The following is a 14,158-nucleotide window of genomic DNA, read 5'->3' on the forward strand; positions in this document are numbered from 1 at the left end:
TTTGAGATTCGTCTTTTCACACTGAGGACAACTGAGGGACTCATATGCAACTATTACAGAAGATTCAAACACTCACTGCTGCTCCAGAAGGGAAAACGATGCATTAAGAGACGGGGGGTGAAAACTTTTGGAATTTGAAGATCAGGGTAAATTTAACTTATTTTGTCCTCTGGGAAACATGTAAGTATCTTCTGTAGCCTCTGAAGGGCAGTGCTAAATGGAAAAAATATAATATTAAGGCAAAACAAGAAAAATGTGCACATCCTCATTCTGTTCAAAAGTTTTCACCCCCCAGCTCGAAATGCATTGTGTTTCCTTCTGTAACATCAGTGAGTGTTTGAACCTTCTGTAATAGTTGCATGTGAGTCCCTCAGTTGTCCTCAGTGTGAAAAGATGGATCTCAAAATCATATAGTCATTGTTGAAAAAGGGTTCAAATACACAAAAATGCTGGAAAACCAAAGAATTTGTGGGACCTCAAGGATTTTTGTGAAGAACAGCAGCAGTTTAACTGTTCAGGACAAACAAGGGATTCATGAACAACTATCACTAAACAAAAAAACACAGCTTTGAGATCATTCAGGCAACAACACAGTATTACCAATCAATTGTATATCTTATTCAAGTCAGTACTAAATAAACAATAACATGTATTTTGTATGATCCCTCTTATTTTGGTAAAATAATTAACATTTTGCAGATTCTGAAAGGAGGGTGTAAACTTTTAACCTCAACTGTAACCTTGGGGTTCTACTTTTTAAAAAGTGTGTTTTAATGTTTTTATTTGTATTTTCGTAATCTTAAGCTTAAGTTGTTTTGTCATTCTTATCTCTTCAGATTCTAGTGAAAAGCAATAACTTGTCCAACAAAATCACGGTTTTGTCAGGAAAGATTGAGGAAGTTTCCTGCCCAGAGAAGGTGGATGTGATCATCTCCGAGCCCATGGGCTACATGCTCCTCAACGAGAGGATGTTAGAGAGCTATCTGCATGCCAAACACTGGTTAAAACCTAAAGGTCTGTACTTTGAACAGCAGTCATCCCATTTCCATTAAATGCCACTATGCATGCTCATTCATATATGTGGGGTTCAAATGTTATGGGTTATTAGTTGTACAGTAAGTACTTGTACTTGTTTTCTATCACTGTCCAGGCATGATGTTTCCTACCCAGGGTGACATTCATCTGGCTCCTTTCACTGATGAACAACTGTACATGGAGCATCACGCCCGCTCCAACTTCTGGTAATAACAACTTCTGCTTTCATTGCAGTCTATACTGTAGCCATTCTCCAACCTGCCATTTTCATTCACAGAAAACATCTGGACATCTTGTAAATAGGACATCTGCTAAGGTTTCTATTTACAAAACACATTGTAAATAGAAACCTTAGCAGCCACTTACCTCACTGATTGGTTTAGTCCGGCCATGTGTGACATCTCAAAGTCAAAATATCTGCCAATATCTGAAATCACAATCAAGGCCCATGCTTATTACACATTGAAAAGAGCTGCGCAACAGCACTACATCATGTGACACTGAAGACTGGAGTAATGATGCTGAATATTCAGCTTTGCATCACAGGAATAAAATACATTTTACAGGATATTCACATAGAAAACAGTTATTTTAAATTGAAATAATGTTACTGTCTTTACTGTATTTGTGATCAATACAGAAGAAGCTTCTTTTCAAAAACTTTAAGTATTCTTAACATTTTTTGGCTCTACAAAAACAGGAATGAACCAAATTACTGTCGACGGGAATGGTGTGGAGAACATTTCTTTAATAGTACAAATGAACATGCTGCTACAGACCCTCTCAACCCTACGTGCATCGCACTGAATGTTTACAGCCTCATCCCTGATGGTTTATTTTACATTGGCCCACAGGGGGTTGTGGTTTGCTAGCATGGAAAGACAGTAATCATCCCACCGCCCACATGCCTGCACTGTACTTGCACCGTGCCGTGACCAAACTGAAGCCAAGCAGCTTCCCGGTGCTGTAAAACGCTGTGCTTCAGTCCAAACCTGACTCATGGCACATAGCTCTCTCCTCTCCTTCTGTGCCGTTGAACCCGACTGACAGTGAGGAGTTTATGGTACCCTGTGTGACCGTACTTCAGAACAATAAATGAAATCATCTCGCTGTAGCTTTTATTACAAACACAGATAATGTTACCAGGTGTCATGTCAAGTTTAACACCCAATGTTTATGTTAGAACAAAAAAAAGCCTGTTTTTTGTAGTGGGTACATGATGAAATGTCTGTTTTCTTGGCTTAAGTTGTAAAGAGCTTCTGTGAAATTACATTAATGTTTGGCTGGTATCATAACTACACCATTATGTGGTAAAAAATAAGAAAAAAAAATCTCTCTTGATAGCCATTGTATAATGCAGTTATATGGATAGTTGCATTTCATTTGCATTTAACATTGTTCTTTCCTCTTGTCGAAACCCCACCACTCCTCTAAAACAGTTATTCTTAACCAGGGGCCACTAGGGGACCTCAGCAAACTTCCAAAAGGGCCTCAAGATGTAGAAATAAGACAAAACAATGAGCTAGAACAACTAAAAAATATATTTTAATTTGCTCAACCCCCCTCAACAACTGTTTTACATCTTTGTGGAACTGAAAGAAGACAGGGTTACCAAAGTCTTGAAAAATCTGGATATATGAGTTAATCTAATTTTAATCATCTAAGTTCTAGACTTATAAATGTCACTTAAATCAATAAAATCTTTCAATGAATAACGCATATATTATTTTATTTAATTTAAATATTTCTTTTTAGTTATTCCAAGCTCTAAAATATTTTATTGGGTAAAATTGTTAATAAACAATCATTTTAAAAATCCTTATCCACTAAATCAGGAACAGGTCATGCAAATTCACTGCTTAAAGTCACCATGAAATCAAAAATTGTATTTTTTTACACAGTAGAAAGTATGTATTATAAATGATTTATGTGTGCACATTATTTATTTATTTTTTTTATTAATTTACACTTGTAATCTTAAATCAAAAACATTAACCTCCCCTTGCCTCTCAACAACATCTCTTCATGACGTAAGACTAGAACAAAGGGTGAGACTATGCTGACTGTCCAGTGACCAGGCTTTTAGCAGCCTTTGCCAGGAGTTTGACTGACAAGCGATCTGACCAATCAAAATGCAGAATCCACCACTTTGTTAGACCAAAAAAAAAGACAGGAAAGGTAATAGATTAATGTCAGTAGAGTCGAACTTGAAAATTGTGTATTGATGTCTTTCCACGGTTGAGAAAACATACCGTCTGATGTTCATTCATGTTTATTTCATGCTATAGCTAGCGAGAAGAGAGCAATTCATGATTGAGCGTTACGGTAGATCTTAAGATCTTTGGCCGAACCCGGCTTGCCTCTGGTGATTACATTTTGGCAACATTTACAAAACTTGCAAAATTAGCCAGATCAGTACTATGCATCCCGGCCAGTAGCAGCAGCAGTGAAAGGGTGTTAAGTGCTGCTGGATGCACCATCAGTGAGCGCAGGACCGCACTGAAGCCATCTACCGTGGATTCAATAAATTTCCTCCACAAAAACATGTAGCCTAATCTTGATGAGTAAAGATTTTTCAAATTATAACTAAATATTAATTGAGTCTTAAATGCATAATGTAGACAGATTATATAGGCTAATATTGGCATTATTCTTTTATTAAATTTCAGCTGCTATTCACCGTCACGTTGAGGCCGGATTGTGGAGAGAAGTAGCGAAGCAAATCCCGCTGAGCCTTTATCTTACTTTCGTTATTGCCAAATACCCATCTTAATTTAGAGTTTATCTTAATTTAATTTGTTAAGAAAGACTCATTTTTATTGGCGCGTTGGCCTAGTGTATGCCTAGGCCTATTCAGAGTGCTGAGATGTTACGATGTTACAGAGGATTTATTTTATTTCTTTGTTCCAACTTCAAAGTGGCCTATAGCCTAAGTTCGTCATGAATAAATTATGTTAAAACATGTATAAATGACTCATTCTTGACAAAAGAGCTGTGTGCATGCGCACATTTGAATAATGTCGGGCTGTAAACGGGTTTGGGCTTTTAAAAAGCTGTCAATCAAAATGTACTTGTCGGGCTCGGGCACTGTCGGGCCTAACTTTTAAGGCCCGATTACAGCTCTACATTACGGTGCTTTTCCACTACAGTGTAGCGAGCAGGGCGAAGCGAGCGTTTTCCATTCATTCCTATGGAAGTTGAGCGTAAACACTCACGGGGTGCATTTTGGGATTGAAAGCGACATGGAAAAAGCGTTGAGAGTGGCTGAAAGTGTCAAAAAGGATGGGCATTTCTCAACTTTATGCAAATCGCTCTGAAAAGTAGGCAAGGCAAGGTTTTTACGTATGTTTCCGAGTGTTTGCGGAACGGATGGATTACTGAGCTGAAATCACATATCACTGAACAAGTCATGCAAGTAAATGCACTTTGCATGCTTTCATTACTATGACGCCCTGGATGCCACCAATAAAGTGTTTAGTTTGTAAACCGCCGTAAAAACGATATAAAATGCAAACAGGGTGTAAACATTGTTTTCAGAGGCGTGCTCTGCCCTAAATGTCACACGCCCCAAAGCAGTGGTGTTGTAGCCTTGCCGGCGGCACTGAGCGTGGATTTGACGCTGTATCCAATACAAAAGCACCGTTACAGTGATCTGTCCCATTAAAGAGCCCCTAAAACGATATTTAATGTTTGAGTTTCTTAAAAACAAATGACATTGAAAGCTGTCCTCTTTGCTGTGTGATGCATGATGATTGCCTCAGTTCAAGCGGCATGTGAATAATTTGTCTCTTTCTCTTTACTACTAGTTATAGCATGAAATAACCATGAATGAACAGAGTTATGTTGTCTCCACTGCAGAAAGATTTAATACAACTCTCCTGTTTGGGCTGTTTGTTGTTGTATATGACATCTCTTCATGACGTAAGACTTGAAAAAGGGGTGGGACTATCCTGACTGTCCAATGACCAGGCTTTTAGCACTCTTTGCTGGGAGTTTGATTGACAGGCGATCTGACTAATCAAAATGCCGAATCCACCATTTTGTTCGACAAACAAAACAGACAGGAAAGTTGATGTTAATAACGTCAGTAGAGTCGAACTTGAAAATTGGGTAATAATTTAGAATAGGGAACACTTATTTACTAGTAACTACGATTTTTCCATAAATAAATTCCTAATTAGCTGCTTATTAATAGCTAGTAAGGTAGTTGTTAAGTTTAGGTATTGGGTAGGATTAGGGATGTAGAATAAGGTCATGTAGATTAAGGCATTAATATGTGCTTAATTAGTACTAATAAATGGCTAATATTCTAGTAATATGCATGCTAATAAGCAACTAATTAAGAAATTGTGTATTTCCGCGGTTAAGAAAACATACCATCTGATGTTTATTCATGTTTATTTCATGCTATAACTAGCAAGAAGAGATTGATTCAAGTTTCAACCCCTGGAACTACGACGCTACAGCAGTCTGTCCCATTAAAGAGCCCAAAAATGATATTTAATGTTTGAATTTCGTAAAAAAAAAAAAAAGTGGCAAAATTTGAAAGCTGAGACTTTGTTTCATACCAAAAGTAATCTGCTCTGTCGTGTCTGTCATTGCTATGTCAGTGTCCTCTTTGCTCTGCAATGTATTTTTCACTAAGTGATGACGTGTTGCATGAGAATGCAATTGCCTCAGTTCAAGCGGCACATGAAAAAATTATTTCTTCCTCTTTACCACTAGTTAAAGCATGAAGTAAACATGAATGAACATTAGAGTTGTTGGTATATATGTTATCTAACTCTCCTGTTTGGGATGTTTGTCAGACAAAATGGCAGATTCAGCATTATGATTGATCAGATTGCCTGTCAATCAAATTCCCAGCGATGGCTGAAACCCCACCCTACATTCCAGAAGCAATTTCACTCAGATATACATCACAGTAGGGAAGAAAAGACCATCGCAACCTCCATTTCATGCCGACTTTAAAAAAGTGGGAACTTTGAAGAACATTAAGCTCTGAAAATGTCTCTAATTCTGAAGTTTAGGGCATTTACACACCTTTAGCTGGTTTAGAGTGTGTGTTTCAGACACTTTTCTGCTTTGGTTCAGTTCATTTAGGCGAGGGGTCTCCAAACTCAGTCCTGGAGGGCTGGTGTCCTGCAGAGTTTAGTTCCAACCCTAATTAAATACACCTGAACCAGCTAATCAAGGTCTTACTAGGCATGCTAGAAACTTCCAGGCAGGTGTGTTGAGGCAAGCTGGAGCTAAACCCTGGCCCTTCAGGATCGAGTTTGGACACCCCTGGTTTAGGCTCAAGCAGTCGCACTCAAATCCACACCAAAATATGAGGTCTGAGTTTCCCTGAAGGAACCCATTTAAGAACACGTTCTGGAGTACTTCAGAAAACGGATTAACAAACCAAGCAGTATCAATTTATAATGGGAAATGTGTTACGTAAAACGCAGCAGTGACGGCAGCTATTGAAAACCACAACAGCTATAAAAAATGCAAGAAGAATGCAACATTTTAACAATTTAAGTCACTGTTTCAGACCAAAGCAAACAATCTACAGGTCTGAAAACACTCCTATTGTACAGAAACTAGGAGTGTCCACAGATTAAAATTATTAAATGAAGGAAACATGGTAGGTGAGGAGACAAAATAAAAGGGCACTGAGTCAAAAATGTTGAGAAGCATGGCCCTAAACTGTTCACAGAATTCTGCTGAACCCAAAATAACTTTTGTTAGAAAGATTTTTACATAACAACTGGAATTTGATTTTAAACCAGGAATCAGAGATGTTTCTATGGCGTGAACTTGAGCGGGCTTCATTCCTCTGCTGTGGATGAGTTCTTCAGACAGCCAGTGGTTGTGAGTCCACATATATTGAGTATAATATATACAGCAACCATGAGTCTGGTTCTCTGATTGCTTCATACTGTTGTCAGAGAAGACTGCAATGTCTTTGTGTTTCAGGACACATTCGAAATGCAGATTCTCATGGCCAGGTCTGTAAAATACACAATCAACTTTCTGGAGGCAAAAGAGGAAGATTTACACCGGTACAGAGAAAACTAAAATATAGCAGCATGCAGAAATGATGGGCTCAAGCACACTAATGCATGCACATTTCTAGAAAATGTCGTTGAGTAGAATGACCATTGTAATTTTCAGTTTATAACTTTTAATTTTATGTCAGTGTGCATCACTGTAAATGTTTTTGGGATTCTTAGCAGTGCCAAAAATAAGTGCACCTTTTTCAATATATAAAACCTTTTTTTAGCAACTTTTCTAGCAAATATGTTAAGATTTTTCTGGAGAGTGGTGGTTGATTTCAGGTTAGACAAACTTATGGAATGGCTGTTACTAAACTGGTCTTGTAAGAATAAAGCAAAGTCAATGCAAGTATACAGCCTCTTTACTACTCTTTACAAAAATTAAAAAATCTTGTGAGAATTTTTGACCAGCATGATCTTAAGATGATTTGTGCCAAATATAGGTACAATCTGTTTAAAAGTTTGTAGGATATACTTGAAAATGTATGACCTACAGCAGTGTCTTAATATTTGTAGTGTATGTATGCAATTCACAGGTTGGAAATTCCATTTGTCTTCAAACTGCTGCAGTCAGGGCTGATTCATGGACTTGCTTTTTGGTTTGATGTGGCCTTTGTTGGCTCAAGGTGAGAATCACAATTATGAAAGGAGAAGTGTCTGAATGCAACATGCTTGAAAGTATTAACAACTGTGTTGTTTTGTACAGGATGACAGTATGGCTGTCCACTGCTCCAAATGAACCTTTGACTCACTGGTATCAGGTGCGCTGTCTTTTGCAGACCCCTCTGTTCGCCAAAATGGGACAGACGTTATCTGGACAGGTTCAACTAATAGCCAACAAGAGGTATGACTAACTTTTTCTAATTTGCAGGTCTAGAACACGGAAGTCAAATATAGCAGGGTAAATACTGTAGATGTTTATGGGAAACCATAACAAATATTGTTTTTGCATTGAATTACATTTAAAAAGAGTCCATTCATTTCTTCTCTTCAAACCAGCCAATGAGTCAATTTTTTCACGTTACCAAACAACACACAGCCTAATCTGGATCAATTAGCGATAGGAACTATATATTACAAACGTTTTAAACAAACCACAAATGTCTTGTCCAAAAAGTGTCCACCCTTTCTGTAATTGTACAAGCTAAATTAAAGCAATAATGCATAAACCATTACGGTGCATTCACACAGGGCATCAGCATCAACACCTCTCGTTTACTTTGAATGGGGTGACGTCTACGTCACTGGCGTTGCTTGCGGCAGAACTTTTGAAGTGGCAATGCAGGTGTTAGCCAATCAGATAGCCTTATGCAAATGTACTAGTGCAGACACTAGCCAATCGCGTTTATGCAACACCAGAAAAGTAATGTGTTTGGCTTCTGTCATTACAGCCAGCCCTCCGTCAGAGGTTGATGCCGACGCCCCGTGTGAATTTACCGTTAGAGTCAGGATTATATATAGATTGGTAGTGTATAACCTTGCAACAATATTTTGTTTAACTGTAAATCTCTTTTTTTATAGACAAAGCTATGACATTCACATCACTGCTGTGGTTGATCAGTCTGGATTTAAATCTGGGAACTCATTGGATTTGAAAAATCCTTTTTTTCGGTAAGCACCACAGAAAATCAGGTTATGAAAGCTTAGAAAGCCTACAGTTGTCTTCCACAGTTTTAACTAATGTCCCAGACGGAGAAACAAGAAACGTCATTTTGAGTCACACCATTTAAATATAATTAGTTTGTTGTTATGAGCAGGTCCAGATAGATGAATTAGGGGAAAACCTGCAGAATTCGGCAGTGAAAGGCAGTAAACACACAAAAGACTAAGCATGTTTGCAATGACAAGCTTTCCAATTCTTCAGTGTATTCTGTGGAAATCTTTGGCCTTCTTTGCACCCAACAATGACATGAAAAGTAGAAATGGTTCACCCATGAATGAAAACTTGCTGAAAATGTCCTCACCCTCAGATCATCCCAGATGTAGAGTTTGTTTTGGAAACAGATTTGGAGAAATGTAGCATTCAATCCATTGCTCACCAATGGATCCTTTGCAGTGAATGGGTGCAGTCAGAATGAGAGCCCAAACTTTCATCCACCAGTCCATTTTCCACCGCTTATCCAGGACTGGGTCGCAGTTGCAGCAGGCCCTGGGACGCCCTTATGTCTCTTTCCCAGACCACTTTCTCCAGCCCATTCTGGGTGATCCCAAGGCGTTCCTAGGCCAACTGAGAGATGGAATCTCTCCAGCTTGTACTGGGTCTGCCCCAGAGTCTCTTTCCAGATGGAAATCTCCAGAACCCCTCCACTGGAAGGTGTCCGGGAGGAATCCTGACTAGATCTCTAAACTAACTCAACTGGCTCCGTTCAATTCAGGAAAGCAGCGTCTCTACTCTGAGTCTCTCTCAGATGTCTGATCTTCTCACCCTGTCTCTCAGACATCCTGCAGAGAGAACTCATTTCAACTGATTGTACCAACAACCTAGAGCTCATGACCATAGGTCAAATCAAGAGCTTCGTTTTCTGGCTTGTCTCTCTCTTCACCACGACTGCTGCCACCTGACAATCCACCTGTTGATGCTCCAACCTACACTCACTTGTGAACAAGACCCCACGGAACTTGAACTACTTGGGATAACTTACTCCCTAACCAATGCAGGCAATACACCCTTTTCTGGCTGAGAACCATAGCCTCAGATTTGGAGATGCTGACCCGCTGCTTCACATTCGGACAAGAATTACCCAAGTACATGCCCATTGAAGCCTTCAGGACGACAACATTCACAAAAAACAGGAATGCCACCCTAAGACATCCGAACTGGGCAAACTGGCTTCGTACCCCTGGCTTCGCCTTGAGATCCCATCTATGAATATCACAAACAGGATCGGTAATAAGGAACAGCCCTTGCACTATCCAGCACTCACTGGGAACAAGGCTGACTTACTGCTGAGAACATGAATACAGCTTTCACACCAGTTATATAGAGACCAAGTAGCATTAATTAGTGACCCCGGCACACCATACTCCCAGAGCGCCCCCTACAAGTGATCCCAGGGAAAATGTCATAAGCCTCTCCAAAGCCACAAAACACATTTAGATTGGATAAACAAACTCCCATGCTTCCTCCAGGGATTCTTGCCAGGGTAAAAAGCTGGTCCACTGGTCAACCGGTTACATTCCCTTTTCCAGTACTCTGGCATAGGCTTTCCCAGGCTGGCTGAAGAGTGTGATCCCTCTATAACTGGAACACACCCTGGAACCCAACACATCTGTCTGCCAATCAGCAGGCACAGTCCCAGATTTCCACATGATGCTGAATAGACATGTCAACCAGTCCAAACAGCTGATAAAAACATCACAATAATCCACAAGTAATCAGGGTTGCCAGGTTTTCACAACAAAACGCCCAACTGCTACTCAAAACTAGCTCAATTGCGTTTCAATGGGGGTCCCCCGATAAAAATTCCAGGGGGTAAAATACACAGGGTTTTTTGCTGGGATGCCCCTGGTAGAATTCCAGGGCTAAATATTACGTTATTGGGGTCGCTTTAACCTGCAGACATGAAAAACAACCCGCAGCAGCAGTGTTAAAGTAGCCCAATTCCCACACACTTGGCAACAATGCAAGTAATCCACACCACTCCAGTCCATCAATTAAAAACATAGACTTAAAAATAAACTTAGATTTTGATGGGCTTCATGGGTACACTTACCCTACGCAGCAAGGACACATAAATTACAGGAAGGTTATTAACCAAGTAATTTTAGTTATTTTCAGATACTCCATTTGTTTTTGTCTTTAGGCCTGTGTTAATGTCTCTACAATCATATTTAAGTCTAAAGGCCAGTTGCATAAACTTAGTCTCTATGTTAAGACAGTGTCTTAAGAACTAGTCTGACCTACTTGGAATTAGCCAAGGGCTAATCAGTCTTATATTTTGGATTCAACTTAGACTTTTAATGTAACCGAATTTTACAAATTTTGACCAGCCTTACAGAAAAACATTACATGACTAGCTTTTAAGACTAGTCTAAACCTTTTATGCTACCGTCCCTAGATCCCCATTATAGAGTTACACTCTTTCTGATCAAAAATGAGTAAAAAATAAATGTGTAAATAGAATTAAATTCACAGAAATTTCCATGGATTTTAAGATTTTATTCATTTATGTCCATAAATGGAAATCACAATTTTAAAATTCACTGAATTGCAGGTTTTTCATGATCATTGTAATTCTGTTAACTAAGACGTTGTCTTAACCCTTTAACTGTCACCGTCCCCCAGGTGGGACGCCTACGTTTACTTCTCCATATTACAAATAAATCCTAATCTAATCATGACAAACTATACATTGTTGGAACGGTCTAAGACTCCTAAATAGATATTTTACCATATTTTTGTGATAGAAATTATGTAGGAAAAATACTAGATTAATATATTGCCCTATCACGCAATAGAAATCATAAGAAATTATATATCAGTTCAAAACTTAAAATCTCAAAATTCCTCCTTTGAAAGGCATTTTAAAATCAGACATTGCATTACCACGGAAAATGTACATCAAAATCATATTACAAATGTTTTCATTCATGAATTATAAAAATTGAAGTCTGGATAGTGCATTTTTATGTCTGTTTTAAAAAAATGGGAGTGACAGTTTTTTAATTACAACCATTTGGGCTTTATTCAGGTATTTCAGTTTGAAGGATCTCAATAGCAACCTGTGTGTTGCTTCAAGAGAACAACCATACATACATCTGTACTGTGTTTTATGTTCTTTGTTTTTATATTAATTTATTAATTGATACTAATTTAGTCATAATCATTTATCATTTACTTATTCCATTTAAACATATAATCATGTATTCTTCTTTATCATATTAATTACTAATTTATTTATTTTTAAGAGATATTTGTCTTCACCAGTAAGAGATGAGAGAATGTCTCCATCTGAATGATTTTAATGTCATGGGATGTTGTAGTGAAGCAGTCATTTTTCTTTGCTTTTGGCATAAAAGCACTTGGCATTTGTACTGCTCAGATGAAGCACAAGATGATGTACAAGACGAATTTCAGACAAAGTATAGGGATGAATATATAGGCACTGAAACATACAGCTATTATTCAATCTTCCAAACATACACAACTAAGTTTATTATATCAACCTCTGCGGCTGCTGGAAAACTTTCAGTTAATACAATTCATGATTTAATAAGTTGAAAAGCTGTACTGAATATTTAAGTGTGATCTCTCTCTGTCTTTTACAGGTACGCCTGAATCCTCATTCTCATCATTTTTCAGATCAGCCTAAATGAAGACTGCAGGTCTATCGCTCAACATTGCAGATAATAAATATACAGTATTACTGCACAGATTATAATTTTCAGATCTGAATCTATGAAGGTTCTGTGAGCATGTGATATATGATATGTGATATATGATATTTGTTAATAAAAACAAGGTGACTGAGTGAAGTTGTCTTATTTTCATAGCTATAATCAGCTATAAACAGTTTTACAATGATTTCCTACCTATCTTTTAGACAGGTTCCTGAACATTTTTCTAACCATTCATCTCCTCCTGTGTTTTTTTCCTGTGGCATGCCTCAGGGTTTTGTTTTAAGCCCTATTTTTTCTCACTGTACAAATATTATTAAGTGTCTTGAAGATTTAAAAAGTTTGAGAACTTTCTTCTTGTCAATGAAAGTAAAAAAAAGTCTAATTCTTCTGGGGTCTTTCTCCAAACATACACACCTTTGCAACAATCTTTGACTCTTCAGCTTAACTGTCTGTTATATGGTATGACTGCCAAAGAGATACAGTGAAAGCACTTATGCATAAAGAAAGGGTTAGAGGAAGTATGTGAAAGATGAGCAACATGTAAGTGTGACTTGAGGTGCATCTTACTTGATTCAATTAAAAGTCACTTACAAGCGAGTCCTCATACTTACCAGAATTGTACATTACACAAAGACAAAGTCAGTAAGTCTCAAAATATCAGACATGATACAATAAGATAAGATTAAGGGTAAGATAAGGTTAGTTTTGTTTCAAAATTATTTCTCAAAAAGGTTTTTCCTTAGGGTTTATGTTTGGTGTATAGACAGCAACGCTGTCAAAATGATCCTCGGTCACACAGATCCGTGAAAACCACTACAAACGCTGCATGGCAGGTGGTGTAGATTAGGTTAGCAATGTGACTTTTCAAAGAAACACTACGTGCTTGCACACAAAACAACACGTAATACACATGCATAATTCACAGATATGGTGACGGTACAATTTTCAAAAAATTGCACTTTAAACCATTTTTAAAAGTTTCAACAACCATTTTTTTGGACAAACATTCCTTGAAAATTGTGAATAAAAAATTGTGTTTCTTAAAATTTGGCACATTTTTTTTAACTACATTTTATACATATTTTTCCTTTTCTTTATTGTAGATTCATTTTTTTTTTTTAAATGACAGTTAAAAGACAGACACGGACACACAAAGATAAATCTATAAATTTATTTATTTATTATTTTTAATATTTTTTATTATTTATATATATATATATATATATATATATATATATATTATTTTTATATATATTTATTTATATTTATTTACATTTATTATAATGTATATATCTATTTTTTTTCAAATAAGTTATGCGTGTATATTTGATTATGTATATTTATTTTTATATATTTTTATATTCATTATATATACTGTAAATATGTTTTATTATATATATATATATATATATATATTTTTTTTTTTTTTTTTTACATTTTTTTATATTTTTATTTTTTATATTTGATTGTTTATATTTTATTTTATTATATTTTTATATGTATTATACTGTATATATTTGTTTTTTCAAATAGCTTATATAATGTATATATTTTATTTGATATATATATATATATATATATATATTAGGGGTCACCGTCACGGTATGGACATCTCAGTTCAGTGCATGAGGCCTTACAACGAATACAGGCAATTCCCCCTCAATCCAGAAGGGGCGCCCGCAGTACTGCAGCGCTTTTGATAACCGCCGGCAGGAGAACAGCGAATGCCAGGAGTTGCGCAC

At 37.1% G+C, this 14,158-nt stretch overlaps 1 protein-coding gene across 7 annotated transcripts in view; it reads left to right on the forward strand.

Annotated features, from left to right (window-relative positions):
• carm1l (coactivator-associated arginine methyltransferase 1, like) overlaps positions 1-12,564 on the forward strand; it is a 35,008-nt gene extending 22,444 nt beyond the window's left edge. For 4 of the 7 annotated variants that reach the window (XM_051120543.1, XM_051120546.1, XM_051120547.1 and 1 more), the window contains 8 exons: positions 837-1,014; positions 1,151-1,241; positions 6,810-6,891; positions 6,997-7,082; positions 7,613-7,702; positions 7,783-7,920; positions 8,598-8,687; positions 12,345-12,564. In XM_051120543.1, coding sequence (XP_050976500.1) covers positions 837-1,014; positions 1,151-1,241; positions 6,810-6,891; positions 6,997-7,082; positions 7,613-7,702; positions 7,783-7,920; positions 8,598-8,687; positions 12,345-12,354 — 765 coding nt within the window. In that variant the 3' untranslated portion in view covers positions 12,355-12,564. Of the gene's footprint in view, positions 1-836; positions 1,015-1,150; positions 1,242-6,809; positions 6,892-6,996; positions 7,083-7,612; positions 7,703-7,782; positions 7,921-8,597; positions 8,692-12,344 lie in introns of those variants that run through there. The other 3 variants (XM_051120545.1, XM_051120548.1, XM_051120549.1) reach the window with 2 other exon arrangements.
• Positions 12,565-14,158: the final 1,594 nt, after the last annotated feature.

Source organism: Labeo rohita, chromosome 10 (assembly GCF_022985175.1).
Source record: "Labeo rohita strain BAU-BD-2019 chromosome 10, IGBB_LRoh.1.0, whole genome shotgun sequence".
Taxonomy (NCBI): Eukaryota; Metazoa; Chordata; class Actinopteri; order Cypriniformes; family Cyprinidae; genus Labeo; species Labeo rohita.